Source organism: Bos indicus, chromosome 25 (assembly GCF_029378745.1).
Source record: "Bos indicus isolate NIAB-ARS_2022 breed Sahiwal x Tharparkar chromosome 25, NIAB-ARS_B.indTharparkar_mat_pri_1.0, whole genome shotgun sequence".
NCBI lineage: Eukaryota > Metazoa > Chordata > Mammalia > Artiodactyla > Bovidae > Bos > Bos indicus.
Window position 1 is genome coordinate 153,291 of NC_091784.1, and position 26,547 is coordinate 179,837.

The 26,547-nt window shown below is 52.8% G+C and overlaps 1 protein-coding gene across 4 annotated transcripts in view; it reads left to right on the forward strand.

The window, feature by feature from the left end:
* The window catches only part of LOC109578040 (liprin-alpha-1-like), a 55,685-nt gene extending 33,379 nt beyond the window's left edge, over nucleotides 1-22,306 (forward strand). For 2 of the 4 annotated variants that reach the window (XM_070779257.1, XM_070779258.1), the window contains exons 6-14: nucleotides 231-362; nucleotides 4,157-4,236; nucleotides 6,766-6,979; nucleotides 9,584-9,807; nucleotides 11,607-11,829; nucleotides 16,707-16,787; nucleotides 17,421-17,572; nucleotides 18,403-18,575; nucleotides 19,883-20,747. In XM_070779257.1, coding sequence (XP_070635358.1) covers nucleotides 231-362; nucleotides 4,157-4,236; nucleotides 6,766-6,979; nucleotides 9,584-9,807; nucleotides 11,607-11,829; nucleotides 16,707-16,787; nucleotides 17,421-17,572; nucleotides 18,403-18,575; nucleotides 19,883-19,938 — 1,335 coding nt within the window. In that variant the 3' untranslated portion in view covers nucleotides 19,939-20,747. Of the gene's footprint in view, nucleotides 1-230; nucleotides 363-4,156; nucleotides 4,237-6,765; nucleotides 6,980-9,583; nucleotides 9,808-11,606; nucleotides 11,830-16,706; nucleotides 16,788-17,420; nucleotides 17,573-18,402; nucleotides 18,576-19,882; nucleotides 20,749-22,013 lie in introns of those variants that run through there. The other 2 variants (XM_070779260.1, XM_070779259.1) reach the window with 2 other exon arrangements.
* The last annotated feature ends 4,241 nt before the right edge of the window (nucleotides 22,307-26,547 follow it).

A 26,547-nucleotide genomic window follows, 5' to 3' on the forward strand; every position in this document is an offset into this window, starting at 1 on the left:
TTTTTTTAAGATGTCCTTGGGGAATGTTTAGGAAAAGCAAATACTCTGGCAGGAGGCGTTCTGCTCACTGAGACCAAGCCCAGGAACACTGAGAGAAAATATACCCTGAGGGAGCTTCCGAAACAGAATGAATCCACTAGACACGTGCATTTAGGTTTTGTCTCAGCTTACTTAAAGCCACAGTGGCTACACCTCTCGGCCTGTGTTGATCCTCTGCTCTCCCTTTGTAGACAGAGGATAAGAACCGCAGGTTGCAGGAGCGCCTGGAGCTGGTAGAGAAGCTGCAGCAGAGACTGCGGAGGGCAGAGACGCTGCCCGAGGTGGAGGCGGAGCAGGCGCAGAGGGTGGCCTCGCTCTCCAAGGTGCTGCTCTGGGTCCCTGGGGGGCGGGCACAGGGAGGGCCTGTTCCCCTGCTCTCCCACCGCGCCCCTGCCCGTGCTGCTCAGTCCACACAGGAGCACAGATGTGGGGGTCGTGCTGCCCGTCTGAGATGGGAGCGCTCCCTGAGTGTCAGGCACGCCCCACTTCTGCGTCATCCCTACGTTAATTTCCCTCCAGTTTTGTTCCGAGTTCTGTGTGTCCCTAGGACGCTTCAGCTCCGAGTCACTGCTGCTCAGAGTTCAGTCAGCCACTCAAAGCCTAGCAGGATAGAGACCTAGAAAAATCCCATTCTCGTTTAAGAGATGGCCAAAATAGCTCTGTAATGAACACAGTTTTAAGTTGTTATCCATACACTTGTTAAAGAAGTCCCAGCAGGGCACGTGCAGACCCGAGGCCCCACTCCCCACTCGCCGTCCCCAGGAGCCCGCGGGTGAGAGGCCATGTCCTTGGGATGTGGCGCTGCTGGGGGCACCGACCCCATTGCCAGCCAGCCAGCCACCCTGTCCTTCTGACGGGAAAGGTGTTGCCCTGCGCTGCCAGTGGGCACTGGCTGAACATAGAGAGTCGGGCCGGGTCTGTGCTGACTCGGCTGTCGGAAGCCTTGCCAGGAGCTCAGTGAGCGCCAAGGGGCCATCACGTCGCGGGAGGCCGCCGGTGTCCGGTGCTCACAGACCCTCCCAGAGCAGGGGCACTAACAGCCGCCAGGGGGCACCCTTCTGCCTGTGATCTTCCTCTCCAGGCTTGGTTTCTCCTCTCCCCTGGCATCTCTGCTGTCCATCCCCAGTCGGCCTTGTAGTCCGACCTTTTGTCTTCCGGAAGCTCTACCACTCAGGAGGCTAAACGGTTCGAACTTCCTTCCCAGCTTAGGAAGGTAGAACGTGTGCCTCGGGTTTGCCGCTGTCTGCTGCCCACGCGGGCTCACCACAGGCAGTCCGAGGAGGGAGCGCAGCGGCCGTGGGTGTGGGGCCTGGGGCACGGGGAGCACGTCTCCTCTCACGAGCTGGTCACCAGCATCCTCCGTGAGCCATGTGTCACACACGAAACCGCACAGGCTGTGTGAGCAGGCATGCGGGTGTGCCCCCGGCGAACCCAGGGCCCGTCGTTCGCACAGAGCATGGCCCGCTTGCCGCCCCTGCGATCACAGCCCGCATGCTGTCAGGACAAGGTTGTTGTGAGTGGAGCTGACGCTGTTCTTGGCCGATAGGAGAGAGAGACACAGCAGCATCGAGGATAGGCTGCGCCAGATGGAGGCCCAACTGGAGGCAAAGAACAAGGAGCTGCAGCGGGTGCCTGTGCTGACAGGGAGGCGGCGTCTGGGCAGGAGACGTGGCTTGGGCGGGGGCCAACACTGCCTTTCTCTACCACTCCCGTCTCTGGCATCGAGTGTGTGCCTGTGTGGCCCCATCTGCTGATCCGGGCACCCACCTCCTTGGGAGCAGGGCCAGAGGTCGTCGCCCATAGGCAGTGGGTAGGAGCCAGGGCTTCCCCACATTCAAAGAGGCTGCTTGTTGCTCTGACCAGCCAGTCCGGGGAGCTGCTTGGGATACAGGTGGACCTCCCAACTGCCCCTCAGACAAACCTAGGGGTGCCAGCCCGGGGCCCATGAAACTGAAGGCACGGCACCCAGGTGTGGAGCCTGCTTGCCTCGGACGTGGCGCTGGAGTCCCACATGCCAAACCGCTGGTCCAGATACGGTGTGTGTGTAGGATGGCTGCCTCTAGACAGGAGAACCGCAGTTGCCCTGCAACAGAAGGCGCATCAGGAAAGGGTGTTGGTGGAGGCTCACATCACCGAGTCCTGAGAGAGGTTTCCTGGAAAGGTTGGCCACACGGCAATACAGACCATCCAGGAAATGGAGTGGGGATCCCAGGTCCAGCCTCACGTGTCAGTACTATCCCCACCATACCTGTGTTCTTGGGCCTGGACTGCAGAGCCTCACAGGCGGACTTCCTGGGGGCAGTGGTTCTGACTCCCATCGTGAGACCCGCGGTGAGGCGCCCTCCCCGCTTAGGCAGAGAGCTCAATATCTCCCGATCAGGTGTGCACTTCTTACTTTCATAACTGCTGCTCAGAGGCTGTTGAGATCGAGATGCTGTTTATGACTAGACTAAGCCAATTCAAAGTCAACTTTTGTTTTGCTTTAAAAATCTTTGAATGCCGATGCCTTATTGTGGAAGCTGTGACAGGTTTTGTTTCCTTGGGCTCAAAAATCACTGCAGACGGTGACTGCAGCCATGAGATTAAAAAATGTTTGCTCCTTGGAAAGCTATGACAAACATAGACAGCATATTGAAAAGTAAGAGACATCACTTTGCCGACAAACCATATACTCAAACCATATATGACAAACCATATACTCAAAACTATGGTTTTTCCGGTAGCAACGTATGGGTGTGAGAGTTGGACCATAAAGAAGGCTGAGCACTGAGGAATTGATACTTTCGAATTGTGTTGCTGGAGAAGACTCTGCTTTAACAGAAAATAAACTTTTTAAATGTATTACGATGGAGAATTGCAAACATGCACAAAAGTGGATGGAGTAGTATAATAAATACCCATGACCCGTCCCGTCAATTAGTCTCAGCAATTTCTCATACAGAGCCAATCTCAAATAGATCATTCTTTTGTCTTCTCTCCATTTTTTTAAATACAGTAGGTCCTAAAACAGCTTTTTAAACCCTGAAATTGATGCTCATCTTATAAAACACAGACTTGGCAACTTTGTTATTGCATTTAAAATTTGCTTGAGGTAATTATTTCCAGTTTTTTAATATGAATTTTCATATTGGAAAAGACCCTGATGCTGGGAAAGATTGAAGTCAGGAAGAGAGTGGATGACAGAGGATGAGATGGTTGGACGGCATCACCAATTCAGTGGACATGAGTTTGAGCAGATGCTTAGCAGAAGTCGAGTTCCATTTTCCTTATGGCTAATCCACTGCTATAACACGTATAGCACTTCTGGTTTTGAACACTGAATGTGTTTGCATTATAGGTGGATTTAGAGTGTGTGGCTGTTGTGTGTGGTTCAGAATTCTGAGTAGTCCTTTCAGGGATCACCCAAAAGCTCAGACAAAGCGTGAGCCATTCACGTGGACTGTGCTGTGCATCAGAAAGATAATACGAGCCACCTACACAATCTAAAATTTCCTAAAAACCAACGGGCTACTCGACGTCCTTCTTTCACCACGAGTCTTGAAATCCTCTGTGTGATTTCCACATCGGGCTTTGCACCAGCCTGTCTCACGTGCTCAGGGGCTGCACGAGGCGAGTGACTGCCATGGCCGACAGCACAGAGCTTCCAGGTTGAGTTGAGTGACTCACAAACTTGCCCCGTTTGACTTGTTTTACCCCATGAGCAAGTGAAGTGGGCTGTAGAGGAATGAATGTGAGGAATGCAGGTGAGCTCCATGGAGACAGTTTAAAGCAGTGAGAGGAGGGAGGGCAATAGAGTGAGTCGTGTCCCCCTGACCCGAAACCCCCGCCTGAAGTCTAGCTTCTGTCTACAGACTTCATCGTTGTTAATGGCTTGCCATGTTTCCTCCAGAGAAACCTTTTCTACACCTGAGATGGAACTTCCTCTTCAGTATGGTTTATAAGGGTTAACATTGTTCTGAGTGTTTCTATTTGCTAGGGACTCTTAGAGAACATTTTCTCAGAATTACAATGGTGGGAGTTGATACCTACTGATGTAACCTGTTCTGCACATTTTGGTGCAAGTCACTTTACATCCAAAAAGCAAGCGGTGCAGGCTGTGTCATTTGCTGTTTTGTAGGACCAGCTGACTCTAAACCTGGAAACCCTGAGAGCCGAAGTGGACCAGACGAGACTGCGAGGGGCTCCCTTCCACCACAGGTAGGCTGCTCCCCCGGGCAGCTCCCCTCAGCGCTGTCGAGTGTGACAAGGGCCTGTCTGGTGTGTGGACAGTATGACTGGGTGTTGCTCATGGTCGCACCTCAAGGAGCCTGTAGCTTCGTGGACAGCGAGAGGGAAGAGACAAGCATCGTTCCTTAGGGTCAAACTTGGTACCACGGAGTGGTCGTCACAGGATTGACAACACTCAAAACCACAGGCAGAGGTTTGGAAGTAGGGGGCCGACCAGTTGATATTTGGGCGTATTCATTTGAGGGGCCTGACAGACTGTGACACTGATGTTTCGGAAGAGTCGCAGAAGGTTAATGACCTGTAGTCTTTTGACTGCGGTGGGAGGAATCACCTGGCTTGTGAATGAGGAGAGCAGATTACTGAGCATCCTGATTTTTTCTTCCTCGTTGTTATAGGGGCAGTAATTCTTATTAAGTATTTAAATGTTTCTTTGGCTTCTTCACAGAAAATGGTCACAAGTGAGAGATAAACTTTAGCAAAGGTTATTAAGTGCTTACTGGTGACATTCATTCATCTGTAGGAAATGGACTACTGCTTGAATCCTGACTTAGGAGACAGTTTGGAGCCCATACGCATATTTCTGTGTTTGTGTGCTTAGGGGATCCTCACAGTCCAGAGCCCCCACCCAGCCTTCTTCTAGAGAAAAGGAGATGTCATTTGAGACAAAGGCAGAGCCAGAAACTGGTCCTGTGTCTGAAACCATGGTGGGTGGAGTTCAAGGAGAGCACGTGCCCTGCAGAACAGGACTTGGTGGCAGAGCTCCTCCAGGGTGAGGGGCTGGGGCTGTCAGAGGTGGGGAACCCCTGCTCCCGGGGTGGACGAGGTGAGTGTGAGGAGGACTGCGTAGACAGTGGAGGAAGAGGAGGTGGACACGGCCTCCTCCTCTTGGGGGTTTTTGGGTAACGACACAATTGGGGGCTTCAGATGGAGAAGCCTGGGGCCTGGTCACCAGTCCCGTGTGTGTCAGTGAGAGTGAGAGACGAGAAGAGGAAGCAGCCGCGGGGCAGGAGGAGCCGCTGTGCTCTGAAGACAGTGGGCCACAGCGGCTGGTGCGAGGGAGGGGTGTCTCCAGGAGGCAGCTCTGGAGGGGTCACAGCAGTGACTTAGCAGCACAGGTGGGGCCTCAGAGTGGGGCTTGTGGGCAGTGTGGGCTGGGTGGGGGGCACTGTGCTGCCTCAGGAGGGAGGGAGTGGGGACTGAAAACTGGCTCACAGGCAGGGCAGGCACGGCGTATTTGGTGGGACCTCCCAGAGGAATTGGTCACCTTGTCTCTGAGACCTTCTCCCGGAGGAAAGAGCTTCGGGTGAGGAGGGGGAGAGAGATGGAGGCTGCACCCCGTGAGGGGACTGGGAGGTGATGGTTGGGGGTGGACCCAACCCGGAGGCCTCTGGCCCTCAGAGGACCCTCAAAGGTCCCCAGTCCACAGCGGGACTGTGTCGTACCCCCCACTCAGTTCCCAAGTGTGCTGTAGCCCGAGGCCCTTGGGTGGAAGTGGAGCAGAGAAGGGAACAGTTCTGTCAGGAGGGAGGGGAGATGGGAGGGAAGACAGGTGTGGCTCCGGGAGATTCCAGACTTCCATCTCCTGTGCAGCACAGTGTTCGCAAAACCATTGAGCAGAGCAGCGTGTGACCCCGAGCAGGCTGAGCTGGTGGTTGGCCCTGGCCACTCTGCAGACGTATGGGGTGTCCTGTCCTCGGAGGAAGGCCCTGTCTCCTGGGTTTAGGGAATCCTGCACATGGAGGCACCACCCTCGTCCCAGAGACAAGACTGAGCAGAGCCCGGGCGGTCCTGCAGTGCAGGCAGCTTACAGTCAAGGCAGGGCTGCCCTGCCTCCCAGCAGGCCCCTGCTGAGTGAGCTCCTGGCACCTGCAGCCCCAGGCCTTAGTGCTCAGGGCCTGAGCATCTGTGCTGGGCCTTGTTCAGCCCAGAGTCCAGTGACACGCTCATCTCTGCTTTAATGGGAGACACCAGTGGTGCTCAGCTCCGAGCTGTGGGTCCGAGACTTTTCTGCTGCGGGTTGTCTGAGGCACCTTTAAAAACACTGAGAGCGGTGCAGACAGTGTTCCAGGCAGACCGGTGATTGTGATCCACAGACTTCCCGTGGGAGAGGGAGGTCAGAGCAGGTGTGGGCCAAAGGGGAGGTGGGGTGCCAAGGGGAAAGCAGAGCAGGTGCACGCCCTGCCCTGGGACCTGAGAGCGGGCTCCAGGGGGACCCTGGACGCCCCAACCCCAGACAGCCGATCCTGTCCTAGTCAGCTCCACACCTTCGCGTCAGCACTGCCTTCCCCACATACGGGAGTTTTCCAGCTGCTGGGGATGAGCCCTGAGTGTCTGCGGAGCAGCGGGCGGCCTGTTGCTATTGGAGCCAGGAGGGCAGTGCCCTCCCGGGGGCCCTTTTGCTGTGAAATTGCCGATCTTCCAAATGGACAGGCTCTGGCTCGTCTGACAGAGTGAGCTCTCTTTTCTTCTAACAGCACTCTTCTTCCCCGTGTGTTTCAGCCGACCCCACTTGGGCAGCGCCCCGGACCTCAGGTTCCCTGTGGCGGACCGGCCGGCAGACTCCTTGGGCAACGGGGCGGTGCTGCGGTGCCCCCAGAAAGGCCGGCTGGCAGCGCTGCACGATGAGCCATCTGAGGCAAGGACCCCGCCGCCCCCTTCCCGTCCCTGGTGGGCACCTTGTGAGGCACCTGCCCTCTCACACCGTGGTCCTGAGGTGGGTTTGGAACAAAGCGCTAATAGATTGCTTTACGTCTCCCCATTTTCCTTTTTCTGGCTAAGAGTTTACTTTGAAGGCATGCTTTTTTTCCTTAACCAATTTTGATTATTTGTGGCCTACTGTGAGGCCCAGCATGGTACTAATTAGCACAGTTTTGAAATCGTCCTACGAGTAAATGGATACACATATCCATCAGCTTATAGTGAGAAGAATTCTCATTGGGAGTTTAAGTGCCTTTATGTTTTTGCCTCATTCATGCCGTGTATTTGTTCATACATGTCTGTGTTTTGAGCTTCCACATTCAGTGAGCAGTTAGTTTGGGCCAGACATGGTCAGAAGTAGGACCCCAGCAGTGAATTAAAAACCGTGTGTGTCCTTTATCCACTGCTACGTAACGAATCATTGCAAAGCTTAGTGACTTCCCAGGGAGCAGCTCACAGTCCCCAGTGCCTGTACATTGTAGCAGGCGGGCCTGGTTCAGGGCCTCCTGAGGGCAAGGGAAGGCCCCCCAGGGCTGGATGGCAGGCTTTCAGACTCACCTGGCTGCTGGGGACAGGCCGAGGTCCCTGCCGTGTGGCTTTCCCATGGCCTGGCTTTCCTCGGAACACCCTCTGAGAGCGAGAGTGTGGGGTTTAGCCCGGGGACTTTCACGCCCTGGTCTCAAGGCCGCACACCTTCACTTCTGTTTGCGAGAGTCAGCTGCGAAGTCCTGCCTCGCTCAGGGGCTGAGCAGGAGTTGCCCCTTCTGCCTCTTGAAGGGAGGAGGATGGAAGAATTTTTGGACCCCTTTTTAAACCCGCGCAGCCTGCTGAACAGTAATGAGCAGGGAAAGGAGACCAGAGTGCCTGAGTTGTCCAAGGAGGAGGGGATGATCGTGTGTAAACAGGGTGGCCAGTGAGGTGACACCAGGAGGGTGACCTTGAACCAGAGACCCAGAGGCAGGAAGAGAAGTAGCCACTCGGAGATAGAAAAAGGGTCATGTCAACCAGCGGGGACAAGGGAGAGAGCAGGCCACATCAGGGAGGAGCCTGGGCTCAGGCCTGAGCAACTCGAGGCCAGAGCCTGTTTCCTGAGGTGAGGAGGGTTGCCGGGGCGGGGAGCTAAGAGCTGGGCCTCAGCCCTGTTGAGGTGGACGAGCCCATTGGGTGTCCCGGGGACGTGTCAGGAGAACAGCTGAGTGTTCCGGCCTGCATCCGGGAGAGAACTCATTCAGCTCAGGGTGGACTTGTGGTCGTGGGCATACAGATGGCATTTAAAGGCACGAGCACAGTAAAGTCACCAGGCGGGTGCCGGTGGAGAGAGATGGGGTGCAAGGGTAGGGCTGTGGGGCATCCTGCATTCCAAAGGTTGAGAAGGGGCGCAAGGGACTGAGGAATAACCCCAGGGAGGGCAGGGCCTGGAGCCCAGGGAGAGACATGCTGGGGGCGGGGGGTGGCGTGGGGGAGGGCAAGGAAAGGAAGGGGCTTGGTAACACGGGTTCCTCGAGCCCCCGGGGAATTGCCCTGCAGGGCGGGGCTCACCGCCTGCTGGCAGAGAGTTGGAGACCTGGCGGGGAGGGGGACCGTAGAGGCCACTCCCAAGGAGCTTTCAGAGACCTGCAGTGGGCGCTGCAGGGAGCCCTGGAGGAGGAATCTGCTGGTTCCCCTTGTGCGATTGGAAGGCGAGAGAAGGGAGAGGACATGCCGACCAGGCTGATGGGGGTGAACCCGTAGGCAGCTGGTTCGCTGGAGCAGAGGAGGAATGATGGCAGGCGGTCCCGGAGCCAGCGAATGGGGTAGCCGAGCCCTGGGGCGGGGTCGTGATGAAGACAGGAGGCTAGGGCACTGGACACAGGGGCAGGGAGCCAGCAAGCCAGCACCTCGAGGCTGCCCCTCAGGTCCTTTGAGGTCCTGTCTGGGAAAGAAGGCAGGACCTGGGCGACAGTGTGGCAGGGGGGACGTTTTCCGAGAGAAGGGTGTGAGGTGTGAGAGCAGGAGGGCGGCACGGGGCCCCGCTGGCAGTATCCCATGTGTCTCTGATGACAGAGCCACCCTTGCAGTGCGAGGAGCCATCCCCCAGAACAGCCCGAGGGCCTGTGTCCCGAGAGGAGAGCCGCGGAGGGGCTGGCCCTCCCGTCTCCTGGCTGCCCCTGCTTGCGCCTCTCTGTGGGTGTTCAGATCAGCCTGGGAAACGGAGGACTGGGAGCCTGCGAGGACGGCACACTCTGGTGAACTGGTACCAGTGATGACCGCTGATAGGGACCCAGCGGCTGCCGAGCTGAAGGGTTCTTTTTTCTTATTTTCCTCCAGCCTGGCTGATGGAGGCATGGATGTATTTTTGTAATTTTCAGTTTCTGTCTCTGACTCCATCAGCCCACCCTTGTGAATAACCTCATAGGATTGCCTGCCGTCCACGCTGAGACCTGAGTGTCACCAGGCCATCTAGGAACTGGATTCTTCCCCTGCCTGTTTCTTGAGTCCTGTTCGCTTAAGAGATGGCAGTGTCTCATGAGCATGGCCCATTTATCCAGAGTCAGGGCTTCCATGTAAAATTGGGTACAGTTCCTGATAGACTTGAGCTGCCCTGAATGTCGCTGATGAGACGTGGTCCTCTCGTGCCCAGGTGCAGACCCCAAAGGAGCAGGACTGGGAGTGCACGCAGCAAGCCAGCATGCTGGCCGACGTGGCCCAGGCGTTTGAGAGTGACGAGGGCATGTCTGACGACGAGGGCGACAGGGTCGCCCTCTTCAGCTCTACCACTCAGCTGTCGCCCGGCAGGCAGGCTGATGCCAAGACTCTGACCGTGATGATGCAGGAGCAGCTGGACGCCATCAACGAAGAGATCCGGTGGGTGATCCTGAACTCAGCTCCCCAGAAACTCGGTTTCTCTGAGGAGCTGTCTTCTCCTAGGGACGTCTGAGTGTTCCATAGTAAGAAACCTGACCTCAGGTCTGCTTCAAGAATTTTCAGTTTTGAGATGGCCCTTGATTACAGAGCTCGGTCAGCCAGGGCATTCTGTCCGTGGTGTGGTGTCAGCACTCTGTGGGGGCAGGGGGCGGGCGTTGTGGGGTGTCCCCCCTCAGCTCTGAGCCCCAAGGTGAGTGAGGTACCGAGGCGGTGTCCCCTGTGGCCCTTGGACCCTCCTGTGTCCCTCAGAGCCCCCCATGTTCTGGTGAAAAGCCACCTGGTGAAAGCTGGGGTTTTGCGCTTGGCAAATTCCCACTCAGATCTGCATTTTCCTTTTTAACTTAATGCAGTGTGAAGATTGGCTTGTTGTAAGACAGTGGTCCAAGGACGTGTGTTTGAGTTTTTCTCATCTCATCAGTATATTTAAGATGTTTTCTTTAGACACCGTCTTGGCAGTTATAACAATTTTCAAAGCAGGATAGAATCCAAAGGCCTGCCTCGTGGTGAGCGGGGAGCCTTGGGTCTGGGTGCAGCCAGGTGGCTGGGGGCCCCGAGGCCTGCCTGGTGCCACACCCACACAGCTATGCCCGTGTCCCGAGTCCATGTTCAGAGTGGCCGCAGGCCGGTGACCCTGCACAGGACCAGGCAGAGCTGCTGCTCAGACTGTTCTCATCACGTCACCCCAGGCCAAGGTGCCCGTTCCTGTCGGCCGAGCGGGATGCTCCGGGGGAAAGGCAGGGGGTGAACGGGAAAACCAGCAAACACAGGTGGTGTCGCCTGCCCATTTGACGCCAAGACAGACAGCTTTGTGGGCCGTGTTTGAGCACAGACGAGCTCAGAAAGATGGTCTTTCCACATCCCTGCAGGAAGTATGAAACGGTTATATATTAATATTTTTATTTTTACAGCAAGTTGTCGGGTAAATGTGATTTTTCCTTATGCGACAAGTTGACTTGATGTAAATGGTCAATTCTGTCCATCAACTTGTTATCAACAGTGAAAAACTTTCCAGATGTATGAGTAGAAGTGAAGCTGGAGAGTTTACTTCCTGTAAGAATCTTGTATTTTAATTTGAAAGTCATTTTATTTGCATAATCGTGTATTTAAACTGCTATATAAAAACATCCACCACACATTAGGGGAGAAGAGCAGAAACTGTGAATTCTAGGTTAATGCAGCACATTGACATGAATCCAGGAACTCACACAAAGCTGGTGGAGAACCTCATCAAGTGACGCGTTTGTATATATACAACCTTAAAAAAAAAAATAAAAAATAAAAGATCAACTCAGCACTTCATCTGGTCTGGAGACTTGTGTTTAGAAACTGCAGCTTGTTTGTGAATTGCTGTTTTGATTATACAGAGTTCCTGATTCCCAGTGGAAAAGACTTGAGGCACTGACGTGCATCTCTGCCCTGAGAGCAGGGGAGGTAAGGGTTGTCAACTGGAGGTATCTCTTCACAGGAAAGAGAGTTGCCACCAGGGCCCCTTCAGAATGTTAGAGTAAATAAGTGAAATCAAGCGTGAATGATCAGGGCCAGCTTGTAAGACTCAACGCTAAGTTATTCTAAGTTTGAGAATATTCAAAAGAGGAAACGTAGAACCTTTTGGCTGAGATGTTCATTGAGCAACTGTTTCTGGAATTTGCTAATCATGACACAGAATGCCAGCCCAAATTTATTGTCCAGATAGGTTCCTCTGCTGACAAAGGCAGGTGACGTATTTTATTCTATTTTAGGTTGATCGAAGAAGAGAAGGAGAACATGGAGCAGCGGGCCAAGGAGAATGAGAGCAGGGAGGGCAGGGGGAGCTTAGGCAGCCTCCGTCGTTTTAAATCAGTGAGCTCCCTCAACCTGCTTCCCACCTCCTCGCATGCTGGCTCCTGCCCGCCCCTGCCCAAGCCCAGAACGAGGCAGCACAGCCTGGCGCAGGAGGGAGACCAGCTGGGCATCATGACTCTGGTATGTGTCTGCCTCCTCCCTGCCGCATCCCTCCCCCAGCACGCTGTTTTTTGTTTGTTTTTTGTTTTTTCTCTTTATACCCAGAAGAAAATCAGGTACATTTGCTACGCTCAGAGGTCTAAAAGTTTTTAAACTGCCTAGTCTTTAATCATTCCACAATGGCACAGCGACAAATTAGTCTTGATATTTGGACCACTACTTAGCACGTCATCATGAACTCAGCCAGAGCCTGCCTCTGTAACGTTGGGCCTGGCCTGTGCTGGGCACAGCAGCTGCAGGGAAGTTTCTGTTCTCAGGGAGCAGACAGCTTCGTGAAAGTAGCCATAGGCAGCTCTCATGGCATGGGAAAGCCGTACAGCACATTCTCCATTGGGGATGCCTGGCTGCAGGGTGCAGGGCATGCGGTGGGAACAAAACCAAGAATCTACACTGGTCTGCTTGCTGATGGACCTGGCCATGCGCTCAGTCCAGCTCTGCGTGTGAAACCAGGTTAAAAGCCCAGGGCCCCAGGGCCCCAGGGAAGACGTTGGGCTGCCTCAGTTTTCTGAGTCTAAAACTGGGATGACGACCTAGGGCTTTTGGTGACAGAGTGTGCGGCTCTAAAGCACATGTTCCAGCTTTCTTGCGTGTTTAGCTTAGGTGTTGTGAGTGCATTGCTGTTTACCCCATGAAATCACGTGTACAACATTCTGCTTTGTAACTGGACTTGTATTGTCTCTTTTTTCTGTTACCACCCATTTCATGTTAGCTGCATTGTTAGTCAGCTTATAATTAAATTAACCGTGAATCATTTTAGCGGCCTGTGAAGTGGTAACCAGTCCATTTTGTGGTCTTTTGACACTGTTTTTATAATTGGCATCATTGGCTAATTAGTTGATATTTAAAATTCTTTGATGATTTCTCTGTGGTTTCATGCTTGATTTCTTTCCAAATATTTGGCAAAGAACAGTTCTGTATGCTTTCCTTGCTGTTGGAGTTCTCTGACAGTGTGTCTGCTTTCATCATTGGTTTTGATTCCCTCTCTCATCCTGTTGTCTGCTTAGTCATCATGAATCCAGATCCCCCCCAGCCCCTGAGGCTGTAGTTTACCCATCCATCTCCCGTCCCCCGTCCCCTCACTTGCTCTGGTCATAGCCGTTCTGTGGTCCACAGCGTGTGTCCCCTTAGTCGGGTTTGTGCTTTGTCTTCATGTCTCATTAAATGGTGTTTTTCCCCCATAGCAGGAAGTCGAATTGGTGTATCACTGTGCAGTTACAGGAGAAGGCAGTGGCAACCCACTCCAGTACTCTTGCCTGGAAAATCCCATGGACAGAGGAACCTGGTAGGCTGCAGTCCATGGAGTCGCACAGAGTCGGACACGACTGAAGGGACTTAGCAGCAGCAGCACGCAGTTATAAGCATAATATATGTAGATAGATCCTAAACTACATATCATGTGTAATTCATAAATGAGATTGTGCTTACATGAAGAAATGATCCTCTTAAGTGTAGAATTAATGGACTTTTAGATATGCAGATGACATCACCCTTAAGGCAGAAAGTGAGAGGAACTAGAAAGCCTCTTGATGAAAGTGAAAGAGGAGAGTGAAAAAGTTGGCTTAAAGCTCACCATTCAGAAAACTAAGATCATGGTATCTGGTCCCATCACTTCATAGGAAATAGATGGGGAAACAGTGTCAGACTTTATTTTTTGGGGCTCCAAAATCACTGCAGATGGTGACTGCAGCCATGAAATTAAAAGGCGCTTACTCCTTGGAAGCAAAGTTATGACCAACATAGATAGCGTATTCAAAAGCAGAGACATTACTTTGCCAACAAACGTCCATCTAGTCAAGGCTATGGTTTTTCCAGTTGTCATGTATGGATATGAAAGTTGGACTGTGAAGAAAGCTGAGCATCAAAGAATTGATGCTTTTGAGCTGTGCTGTTGGAGAAGACTCTTGAGAGTGAGTCCCTTCGACTGCAAGGAGGTCCAACCAGTCCATTCTAAAGGAGATCGGTCCTGGGTGTTCATTGGAAGGACTGATGCTAAAGCTGAAACTCCAGCACTTTGGCCACCTCAAGTGAAGAGTTGACGCATTGGAAAAGACTCTCATGCTGGGAGGAATTGGGGGAAGGAGGAGAAGGGGACGACAGAGGATGAGATGGCTGGATGGCATCACCAACTCAATGGACATGAGTTTGGGTGAACTCCAAGAGTTGGTGATGGACAGGGGGTCCTGGCATGCTGTGATTCATGGGGTCACAAAGAGTCAGACACGACTGAGCAACTGAACTGAACTGACACAATATCCTTTCTGTGTTGGTGCTTGTATTTAAGACTGTAAATCTCATCAGCTTTTGCACAGTTAATGTCTCTATTAGACTCGTTAAAAAAGTATCTTCTATGGTTAATAAAATGTAAAGACTGCACCTGCTATTATGCTAGCTTTCATTCTTACATATTTTCACAGGGAACTTGCTTTAATGAATTTATTGTGAGAAGTTTTAAATCAAATTCTGTGTCAGGATTTTACATTAATGTCCAATCGGTGGTTAGATTTGTTCAGTGTTAAAATAGATATTATGGTAACTTCCTCATCAGTTAAATTACTAATTTAAAATATAACATGTTTTTGATTAAGAGAAACTAACTTATAGAGAAATTTGGCTGAGAATAGACACCTGTTAAGACCCTTTGTTGTACAGAATGCTGTGCTTTAATAAATCATGATGTTGTAATAGAATGGTATCTTCTTGAGTAATAATTTATAGTGTTTCTCTAGTAAATCTTGAATAGCTTATTTAACTTCTGTGGTCAACAAAAATGTTCTGCTTCCAGTCACATGTTCTGTAAATCTTCATGTCACTTACATGTTTGCCATCATTTTTGCTTTACTGTATTTGCCTCTACGGATTCTTGAAATTTTAGCTTCAAAGTCGCAATGAATCTGGTTTCTCTTCATTTCTTTGCATGCATCTATCAGCCTAGTGATTTAAGGAAGCAGCGTCGAAAGGTAAACTGTTTACTAATTTAGCAGGCCTTTGTTTCTCTGTGAAGTATTGAAGAGTCCTTATCGTGTAACGTGAATGATCACTGTGTGGTTATGTCCTGGTGAATAATTGATGTTTTAATGGAAGTAATGAAACTCACACACCACTTAAAATGTGCTGATGGTTCTGTTGGAAATAGGTCATTCGTTGGGCCAGTTGTAACAGTTTGCCTTTCTCCCACTTGTTTGCCTTCTGATCATCTCATGCTTGTTTATAATAGACATAGTATTATTTCTTATTTTTAAAATGTTCCTTACTTACGTTTTTGGCCATGCTGCACAGCTTATGGGATCTTAGTTCCCCAAGCAGGGATCAGACCAGTGTCCCGGCAGTGAAAGTGCCAAGTCTTAACCTCTGGACCACCATGGAATTTCCGCTTAGTGTTTTCATGTAAGAAATGACTGAATCAGAGCCATAGATGTTAGATTTGCGGGAAGCCAATTTAATGATGGTGGGTAGCAGTGTGCAGGAGACTCTGTGTGCCGGGCACGTGCTTTCCGAGTCTGTCTTCTCAGCCCCAGGTGAGGTCCAGATTGCTGCTATCCCCATTCAGCAGACATAGACACTGAGGCTTAGCGAGGCCGGGCACCCTGCCCAGGCTCTCACACCCAGCAGCACGGTGCAGACTGGTCTGATCAGAGCCTGGACACTTAAACGTGGTGCCATCCAGCCACCTTTCCTCCAGAGGCTCTCGTGTCCATCACGGCATCCCTGATGGAGGGAGCATCAGGAGGGGGCTCTCTGCCTCTCCCCTCGGGTCACTTGGATGAGCCCCTGTTGTTGGAGTCCAGTGCCCCAAGGGCTGGCCTTCCTTGTCCCTCTCCTGCTCCCAGCCCGCTGACTGAGCACTCCTGGGCCTTCCCGCAGGACTGGGGTGGCTGTGCTCCAGTTCAGGCAGCTCAGTGCCCAGGAGCCCTTCTGTTGGGCACAGCAGACCAGCGCCGTCCCCCTGGGGTTGGTGACCTGGGTGTGCCGCTTGCCTGCTCTGTGGCCTGCTTTGCCCTCCTGTTCAGCGAGGACAAGGCACTGCCCTCCCTAGCCACATGTGGCACCAGTGGGGCAGCTCCCATCCTGGGGGAGGGCAGCCAGGCGCAGACCCAGAGGCCTTCCTCAGGAGGAGGCCCGGGGGAAGGGGCTGGCCTGGGCCCTGACTCTGAGGCAGGTGTTTGTCTCCACTGAGTCCATAGTCAACCCAGGTGTGTCACTTCCCTGCTCTGTTCGTTGCTGTTTTCTGATTTTTATAAATGCTTATTTTAACTTGAATTTGAGATTGATCCCTGTTCAGTTCCATGTGGAAAATTTCTAGCCTTTGTAGCCTTCTGTTGTCTGAGGGTTCTTGTTAGAGCTCAGGGGAGGGAGCCCAGTTTATCCAGCTGCTCTTAAATGAGTTCAGCTGTATTTTGCACTAAGTTACTTTGTTGTCACCAAGCTCCTGTGGGGCTGCACGGGATCAGTATTCTTTACAGAATCCCACCAAAAAGGCACAGGTTAGTTGGTCAAAACAACGCATTCATTGTTTATAACAATACATGCCATGCATGTTTCCTAAAACCTCCCCTGGTTTAACCACACACCGAAATGTATCAGTGAGACCTGTTTGGACCCTGCAGGGTTAATCTGTTCCCACACTGTCTTTCCTTTCCTCACACCCAGGACCAGTGGAAACGCTGGGAGTCCAAGAGAGATCATCATCTTCTTCTTCTTCTTCTTTTTTTTTTTTAATTAGTTTATTTTTTAACTGAAAGATAATTGCTTTACAGAATTTTCTTTTCTGTCAAACCTCAACATGAATCAGCCATAGGTACCCATATATCTCCTCCCTTTTGAACCTCCCACCACTCTAGGGTGATACAAGATCATCTCTTAGTGAAGACCTGGGGGTGCCTTATGGAAACCACTGTGAGCGAATGACACTCGAACTGCGTGTAAGTACTTCAGTGGGTAGTCCCCAGTCTGTATGTTACCGAGAAATATGATCCAGGCACATGGTGTTCGCGTGGAGGGGTTAGGTACCTTTTCTGTGTTTCTCTTGTTGTCATGGCTTCCAGTAACCTGCATCATCACTACAAATGATCTTGGATGGTGGCACAAGCTGTGTCTTTTTCTCCTTCAAACAGAAAGGTCTGGACGGCTTTGCTGAGAGGTTTTGTACTCTAGCTGTGGTGCTTCTGAGCAGCATCTGGCGATGAGCACAGTCCTTTCATCAGGGCAGTTCATGCCGTGCAGGATTCACGGTGCCAGCATCGCTCTGCTGTCCTGCCCCGCAGGGCCATCTGGTCGCTGGATTCCAGGGAGGGCCGAGGCCGGCTGCAGGGAGGCTCCCATCCGGGGTCTCTGCACTCAGTCAGATGCTCTCGCTGCCCCATAGCCCCACTTTTTTTGAACAAGACAGTCCTTTAAGATGGCATTAAGCTATAACAAGGGTTTTTTTGTACTTAGGGGAAAGCATAGCTAATAGATCTTCAAATAAGTTTCTGGTTATAATGTAAAGCCTGTGTGATTGCCTTTTTCCGAACAGTCTATTGTTAGCCAATTTGACACTTACCTCACTCCCTCAGCTGCCAGCTATACGGGAAGAGGTAGGAGATGACAAGACCGCCATCAAATGTGAAACCTCGACCCTCGCCTGGCCACGGTCCCTTCGGCTGGGCCGCCTGCGCATGGGGGCGCTGCGCACAGCCACCCATGAGGACCTCGGGGACGCCCACAAGTAAGTGACCTGTGTGTGCATCGTCAGTTTCAGGAGCCCTGCACCTCTTGTCTTGAAAGAGTTGCAAGGATGATTTTAAAGGAATACCACTGAGTTCGGTGCCTGTGTTTAGTGGTGAACTTCAGGTGCTGGGGAAGAAGAGCTCAGTGACCTCAGTGATTTTAGAAAACGTCCTTCTCTACAGATTGACTCCTGTGGGAGCTTTCTTCCTGCTCTGGGTAGAGGGCACGTTCCTGATGGTGACGGGCCCTTGCCTCTCGGTTCCCTCTTGAGGGTCCCTCCCTTTTCTGCAGGGGTCTCCTCTCAGGAGACCCTGTCCCCTCCTGTGACTGACACTGTCCTCATTCAGACCACCACTTGCTGAGCTCCCGTCCTGAGCCAGGCAGCACTCGATGGGGGGCACGTGTGGTCACCTGACCAGCCGCCCTGCACGGTGACCATCGCTCTTCTGCCACGGCCGGGGACGGTTACCCTGTGGGAGGCGAGGGGAACTACCCAGAGCAGGGGAGCTCGTCTTCTCCTGGAGCGTCGTCACCTGCCGAGCAGCGACCCTAAGGGAGGGTCAGAGCGCCCTCTGCACCAGCTGGCCTGGAGTCAAGCCCTCCTCGCGGGAGAGCTCGAGGCAGAGAATCTCAGCTTCCCGGTGCGGTTGTCTGACACCGGGGGCCTGCATTGCTCATGTGGAGTGTGGTTGGTGAAGGAGACTCCAACTGTCAGCTGCGAGGTTGAGGCACGGGTGTTGCTGGGTGCCCGTTTCTATCAGTAGCTCTTGTGGAGGGGTGTGTGTTTGCACAAGGGTGCCAGTTAAAGGTCGTTTTCTCTCCCCGAAGCTCCACAGGCTCTCAGGACAGCCCCGGGAATAACCCCACCAGCAGCACCAGCAGCCAGGGCTCGCTGCACAAAGCCCCAAAGAAGAAGGGCATCAAGTCCTCCATCAGCCGCTTGTTTCGCAAGAAGGAAAAGGGCCGGCCTGAACACCCCAGCAAGGAGGCGTTAGGACCAGGTGGGTGCTTCACCGTTCAGAGGGAGGAGGGCCTGCAGGCATCTCCCTTCTGTGTCTCCCCTGTCGTCCCCATGAGGCTCCTGTCAATCACGCTGGGGGTCCTCCTGGGAGCAGGAGTGGAGGAGGCGTCTGTCTTCTCAATGGGTCTGAGATGATCGGCTGAGTTAATGAGTGGATGGTTGGATGGATGGATGAATTAAGAGTGGATGGATGGATTGATTAGTGAGTGGTGGATGGATGAACAGATGGCTGGCTGGATGGGTGGATGAACGGAGCATGGAATGAATAAAGCAGGTGATTGTACTCCAGTGCTAGAAACATATTCTACGAAATTGAGTAGGAGCTGGGCGATGATTGTTTCCTCCTAACAGTGACATGTGTTTGGAAACGGCCTAAGTGCTCCTCAGTGAGGAGTGAGGTACAATCTGTGGACACCCCACAAGGAACAGCCCACCCTCCTTCCTGCCACCTTCCCCATCCCCAGGAGCTCATCAGGGGTTCTGCTCATGCCCCCCACCCCACCCCACAGCCACACAGGTCCTCCTGGGGTCCCCTCATCACACAGGGTTATCATCAGGCCCCCATATCACTCAGCTTCCTCTCCTTGAGGACAGCGTATGTTCCTGCCTCTTCAGCCACAAATGTGTTGAGTCTCGTTTGTGCTGGGTGTGGGATTTACAGGGGTAAGTAAAGCAGATGTGGTCTGGAGCACAGTTAAGTGACAAGAGAGAAAAAGGAGCAGATTATTAAATGCTGTCCCTATTAGTAGTAAATACAATGCTGAGATGGATGGTGCATTGATTATGTACCAGATGCCGTGTGTGCCCCTTACCAAGCAGGTGCTGCCCCCTCCCGATTTACAGAGGAGGACACAGTGACAGTCACGTGGTTAGGGAGCGGTTAGGGCAGGTTCACACCCACCCAGTGGGACCAGACACTTTGCCGAGCCCCAGCCACCTCTCTCGTGGATGAAACAGGAATGAGATGGCTCTATGGCCTGATGATTCAATGGACATGAGTTGGAGCAAACTCCAGGAGATAGTGAAGGACAGGAAAGCCTGGAGTGCTGCAATCCAAGGAGTGACAAGAGTCGGACACAACTGAGCGACTGAAGTAAAACCTGAGTGTGTTCTCACCTGTTTCAGTCGTGTCTGACTCTGCGACCCCAGGAACTGTAGCCCACTAGCTCCTCTGTCCATGGGATTCTCCAGGCAAGAAGACTGGAGTGGGTTGCCATGCTCTCTTCCAGGGCATCTTCTCAACCCAGGGATTGAACCCACATCTCTCATTATCTATTGCATTGGCAGGCAGGATCTTTACCCCTAGCGCCACCTGGAAAGCCCCAGTGAATGCTGACAACTAGAAATGCAGACAATAAGGGCTGCTCCTAAGTTAAACTGGAAGAGCAGCAAGCACAGGTTGTAAAGAGGAAAACACACGATGAGCGACAACAGCGCCAACAGAAACAAGGGATGCGTTCACCCACAGAAAGAAAGTGTCTGTGCCGTTCAGAAGAGGAGCCCGCCAGCCCTTGGAGGGACAGTTGGAACCAGAATGAAAACCGAGGACATGGTCAGCAGTGCCCACCACACGGCCTGGGTGGCGTGGTGTCACTCACCAGGCTTCCTGTATCCCCAGAGCTGCTGGCAGTAACATCTCTGAGTGCCAGGCCGGGCAGCGTCCCCGAGTGAGCTAAGGCATCACTGCTCCCCTTCCAGTGCTGCTCCGGGGCCCTCTGTAGGTGGCCACCCTCATCCCCTGCCCTGCCACTTGCTGGGGCCCGGATGTCCCCCTGGAATCCTTTCAGCCCTTGAGCTTGGGTGTTCCCAGCCCTCTGCCACACCTGACTGGGACACAACTCAGGACTTGGGCTTGAGATATCAAGGAGACCGTGAATCTGGAAGGACACCACCCTGGGGCCTGTGAGAGAGCAGGAGAGCAAAGCCCCTACGGGGAGGAAGCAGAGCTGGGGGAACGTGCCCACAGCCTCCACTGCCTCCTGCACAAGTGCCTTTTCTTTGTCTCTCCTTGACCTGAAACAAAGCCCAGCTGCTGCTGCTCCGCAGGTGATTCCTAAAGATGCACCTCCTACCAGAGCTATTGTCCTGCTGCTCTGGGGCTGCCTGAGTGTGCTCAGGAGTATCAGACAAGTAGGGCTGCCACACCTCATACTGGAGGTGGGGGGCCTGATACTGGGGAAGGGTTGGAGGTGGGGGGAGGGTTTGAGGGTCGGGGAGGGCCTGATGCTGGCCTAGGGCCGTGACGCTGGACTGGGGTCTGATGCTGGACTAGGGTCTGATGCTGGGGGAGGACCTGATGCTGGACTAGGGTGTATCATTTGGATCCCCGTCAAGGTTGCCCTCGGACACCCCACGCTGTGACCGACGGTGAGCCTCGACACCTGCACTTTGTTCCCACCCTCGGCCCGCTGCCCACACCTCAGCAGCAGAGGGGCCCTGTCCCCGCAGATGCTGAAGTGATGGAGCCTCTTGTCTCCGGAGCCAAGGGCATGAACACACCGTCGGTCGTCCTCTAGGGACACCTATGCTTCCGCCTTCTGGCCTTTCCATTGCATCCGTCCGTTTCTCTTAACAGAATGTCCGTGTGATGACACGGGCTCCCATTACCAGCTCTGGTCTATTCTCAGTGAGAGTACAGCTTACCCTCATCACTCTTTATTGGCCCTGGGAAATTTTGCTTCAGTACTTTATTGAAAGAAAGCAATAAATAATACTATGATAAAAATAGTTCAAAAGTAGACTGTACATACTTTGTCACATATTCAGGAAGTTCACAAAAGATTAATAGGAAAATAGAATGATAACAATGAATTGTACAAGTAAATTAAAGGCGGAACCCACATGTAAAGAAACATGCTGTCTCTGTCTACCAAGATACCAGCTGCATAATAAATATCACCCTGTGACCTGAACGCATCTCTTGCTGGCTTTTTTAATGTGCCGCTGAAAAAGTAAAAATTACATTTGCTACTTATACAATCCAGAATGGCTATGTCATCACAATCTAAAAATGTACGCCTAGGTCCATTCTTTAAACATGTTTACAATCATGTAAAAAGATGATTTACATAAAAATAAGGCCTTTGTCAGAGCTACACTACCCTGTCTGGGAAGTGGCACCTTCACTGTCCAGCTCGATGGCTCTGCAGCGGGTGCAGGGCATCGCGACTGGTCCCCAAAGAGTCTCACCGGAGAGGAGGGATCCGGGTCCACAGAGACTGGGTTACAGGAGAGATTTTCAGTCTTCTTCTAGGCATCCTTTCAGCCCAAATTTCATTAGAAGCTCACATTTAACACCCAGTATTTTTAAATCACTTCACGCTGTGGACAAAAAGCATTTCTTGCTAGAAAAAGTACAGTTTAGGCCAGTCGTTAACATCCAACAACAATTGGTTGAAATTAAGTTTGCTTATTTCAGAGTGATTGTTGGAGAGCTTGGTTACATTCTGGAAGGATAATAAAGCACACCGTGTCATGATGATTTTACAATCGCAGGAAAACCCCTTCTCTCATGGTTTAACATTGAAAAATTAAACAAGAATAATTACAATAAATGCATCATTTACAAAAGCCCTGTGTTTGTTCATAGGATTTATACAGACAAGCACTACAGTACATTCATTTGAAAGACTGAAATCAGGTATCAGAACATGAATTGATCTGAAAGGATATTCATAGCCTGAATATACAAGAAAAAGGAAGTAATTATATAAATGAAGTCATAAGTTTACATAAATATCAGAAACATTAAATTCTAAAATATTTTTCTATGGTATTCATGAATTTTTCACTAATTAAAAACCCTGTAATATCTTCGGGTCTATGTAACAAGTATTAACAGAGTAAAGATTCCATCGAGTTCAAAATGTAGTCTTTGTTGTATACTGGATGCTGTATAAACATCTGGAGAATTCGTGCAGGTAAACTGGAAACACACACACAGAAAAGTCAGTCCTGGGTTGGCAGCTGGTGCCCCAGCCCCTGCCCCTCCTGACACCCCCACCCCCACCCCATTTTGGGCTTCAGCTGCTTTGAGAATTCAGAGAAACATGGAGGGCCAAGCAGATCAAGGAGAGAACTCTGTGGCTGACTTTATTCTGACATATAGCTAAAAGCTGTTGGTAAAAAAAACTCAAAAGCCCAATCCAGCTTTCTAGCTGAGATGTGAACAGGACAGAGCAGACAGCCTCCTGCCCTCAGAGTTGCTCGAGCAGGGCTGGGCCCCAGGGCCAGACCCACCAGAGGCCCACCCAGAGCAACGCCTGCAAGGGAGGGTGGCCCCTTAGCAGCAGCCGAGCCCCAGATGCCGGTGCACCTCCGTGTGAAACGCTGGCCTCCGTACGGAGAGGCCCAGGGCAGGGCAGCCTCGTGAACCCTGACGCTCTGGGCCCTGTTCCCTCCGAGAACGTGCACGCAGGGCGTGGCCGGCAGCACTGCAGCTGTGGGAGGGATACCCATGCGTCCCTATGCGAGGGGCCTTGGCCATGCTCTGACCACTCCGGCGGCAGTGGGGCGCCAAGGTCACGTTCTCTGCTGTGAGGGTTCTCCCAGGCTAACCTCCAGAGACCCACTGACCCTCCACTCCCTGGGGCGTGGGCTCCGTGCCCCCGAAGGACCAGGCCGGCCTGTACTCACCCCGAAGCACATCAGGAGCAAGTCCTGACTGTAGCAGAATCCAGCCCCTGCGTTCCCGCGACGCTGCCTGGTCCCATGAGTGCGGGAGGAAGGGTGCAAACACAGAGTGCGGTTAGTCGTGCAACGTCACATGGGGCACGAGGACACACAACGCACACCCGCAGCAGTGCCCACTCCTACTGAGGGTCTGGGGAAACTTCTAGAGGGTGGATGAGCCAGAGAGAGCGAGCCTGGGGGCTGCCACGTGGGGGTCCCTGCCACCCGGGGTGGGGGGAGGGCGGTCAATGGCACATTTGATGACGTAAACGCGGTCATCGGGACAGATACTCCACGTCGGCAGCTGCCAGTCTCTCCTTAGACCTATGGATTCACAGAGCTCCACATTCACAGATTCCACACAGTCTATTGTTATTCAATTTTACACTTACCTCATTCCCTCAGCTGCCAGCTTTACGAGAAAGAGGTAGGAGATGACAAGACCACCATCAAATGTGAGCCCTCGAGATCAGACGAGATCAGGCACGTTCAGGGTGGTATGGCCGTAGAAGGAGGCGGCTGCCGCCGGGCGCCCTAAGAGCCCTGCGCTGTGCCTCCCTTTCGCTCTGACCTGCCGGTCGGGCCAGCAGGCCGCACCTCACCATGGGGGCGTGCGCTGTACTTGAGCCGAACGACCCGCGACCAGACTCCGCCAGCCAATGCCGCCACGCCCCCGAACACTGCCACCCCGTGGCCAGCAAACGCCTGGCCAGGTTCGGCAGCCCGGAGGGCTTCCGGGACCCCCAGCGGCATGCCAGGCGTGCGTGCGCACGGGGCCTGGGGGGTGGGCTGAAGGGCGCGGAGGTCTTGGCGCCCTCCACCCCGGGCCTCTCCAGGCCCGGCCGCGCTTGGCCAGCCGGGCCTCCCCCGATCCCGTTCGCTGCCCAGGGCCACGCGGCCCGGAGGTGTCTGGATTTCGGCCCCGCCGCCGCCCGACCCCCACGGCCCTCGGGCCTCTGAGCCTCCTGTGGGCCTAGGCGCAGCCCAGCCAGGGCCCTGAGCGCCCATCCTGCCCGACACCTGCCCGGTGCCCAAACCCACCGGGAGCCACGGAGGCGCGGTCCACCCGAGCGCCTCAGCCCCGCCCCTTCGCCCTACCGAGGCCCCCACCTTTCCCCCACGCCGCCGGACAAGCACACAACCTTCCTGCGAGAGCAGACGAGCGACAGGCAGGCACACGGACAGACACACAGACAGTCGACAGCCCGCCGTTGCAACCTCATCAGCCAGAGCCATAGCACCTGTGAGAGGCCGGGGCCAGAGGAACGGACGGGCCGCCGGGTGTCAGGAGAGACAGAGGCAGAAAGAGATGAAAGTTCAGAGATAGACTCCAGGACTGTGAGAGGGAGATACAGATAGACAGACAGACAGACGCGTGCGCGTGCGCGCACGCGCACACACACACACACACACACACACGGAGGCAGAGACAGAGGGAGACCCAGAGCGAGCGACAGAGAGACAGCAAACAGGAGACAGACAGGGGAGAGAGGATGGCATCGGATCTGAGACAGACACACTGGCACAGCCCGTGACGCACCTCAGAGGAAGGCCACGCGGAAGAAGCAGCTTCCCCAAGGGAGGGGGCGTCAGCTTTGGGCCGGGCCCGGCTGGACGCGGTGCCCTGGGGCTGGCGGTCACCCGTGGGGACCCCAAGACTTCCTTGAAGCCGAGGTGTCAAAGGTCCCCTTTGGCCTGGCTACCTAAGGCGAGACCCAGCCCCCACCCCCAGGCCAGAGGGTGAGTGTGTGAGAGTGTGTGTGAGTGTGTCGGTGGGTGAGGGTGGGGTCGGGTCGACTTGGGGCCGGGTGGATACCCAGAGTGGAGGGGGGAGGGTGTGGAGCCCGGGGGTTGGGAAGCTTGCGTGTCCTCTTGCTGTCTCTCTCTCCCTCTTTCTCCGTCTCCCTTACCTGTGGTTTCTAGCTCTTGACCTGTCTCGGCAGCAGGGTGTGTGTGTGTGTGTGTGTACCTCCAAACCCAAAGCAACTTTCTATGGAGACCTAGTGAAGGGTAAATGCATTCTTACTCATCTGATATATCCTAAAACACTGGACATGTCTGGACTCAAACTTTCAGGGCCGCCTTCCTGCCACCTCTGGCAAGCATTGATGGTGCAACTGTAATCCTCTAAAGGACCAAAGGTCCTGTACAAGTCCAGACATCTGCTCTGTACAGTCTCTTCCTACAGTACAGAAAAGTATAGAACAGAATGACACATTCTTTGTTAATTGTACAGATGAATCAGCTGCTATCTGCTGCCTAGTCAACATGGTCAACATGAGGGAGTCAAGCAAGAGTTCCAAATCTCTTGATGTGGTCCTTGGAAATACTTCTGTTCTTAGTTGCTCACTTGTGCCCAACTTTTATGCTACCCATGGACTGTGGCCAGTCAGGCTCCTCTGTCCGTGGCATTTCCCAGTCAAGAATACTGGAGTGGTTTGCCATTTCTTTCTCCAGGGGATCTTCCCGACCCAGGGATCAAGCCTGAGTCTCCTGCAAGTGGATGCCTTCCGATCTGAGCCACAATACAACGAATTGCCTAGTCAAAATACAAAGAAAAGAGCTAGTGTTCTACTAAGTGGAAAGATGATTTAAGAAAAGGAAGCTTTCCTTTGTTGGTATATTTGAATCTTTATTTAGTTTTATTTTATTTTTACGATTAAGGCTACTTGAACAAGGCAATGGAGAAACCCCAGAGTTGAAAAGCAATTGAATTTTTAAAAGAATCATGTGGCAGGTGAAACTTTCTTCATTTTTTAGAGTTGGTTCAATGCAAAATCTTTATTCAATAAATATGACTCTTGTGAACTTTATTTCAAATCTCCACAATGAATCACTAAGGCATCAAGGAAGAAAGGAGTAGAGGTGGAGAAAAAAAGAGCAACCTTTCCCCTTGGCTCCATCTCAACCAGCTGCTTAGTTCCTTCATCTCATGGACTACGATCTGGGATAATCTTGTTTGTCTGATTTTAGTTTGGGGACCGTTTCTAGTCACAGGGCTAGAAACAGTGGAGGGGGTAAGCCCTTCTTTCCATTCCACATCAGACCCAGTGGGCAGTCCAGGCCCTGCCCACTGCATTGAGTCTGTAGCAACAGAATCACCAGTGATGCTGGTTAACAATGCATATTGCTGGAATCCACTCCATTCGCTACTGACTCTTTGAGGTGGTGGTCTGGAACCTATACCTGGAAACTTTCTTGATGATTCCAAATCACACCAAAGTCTGAGGACTATGGAAGATCTTCACATTTCTGGAAGAGCTGCACACCTCCAGAAGGAA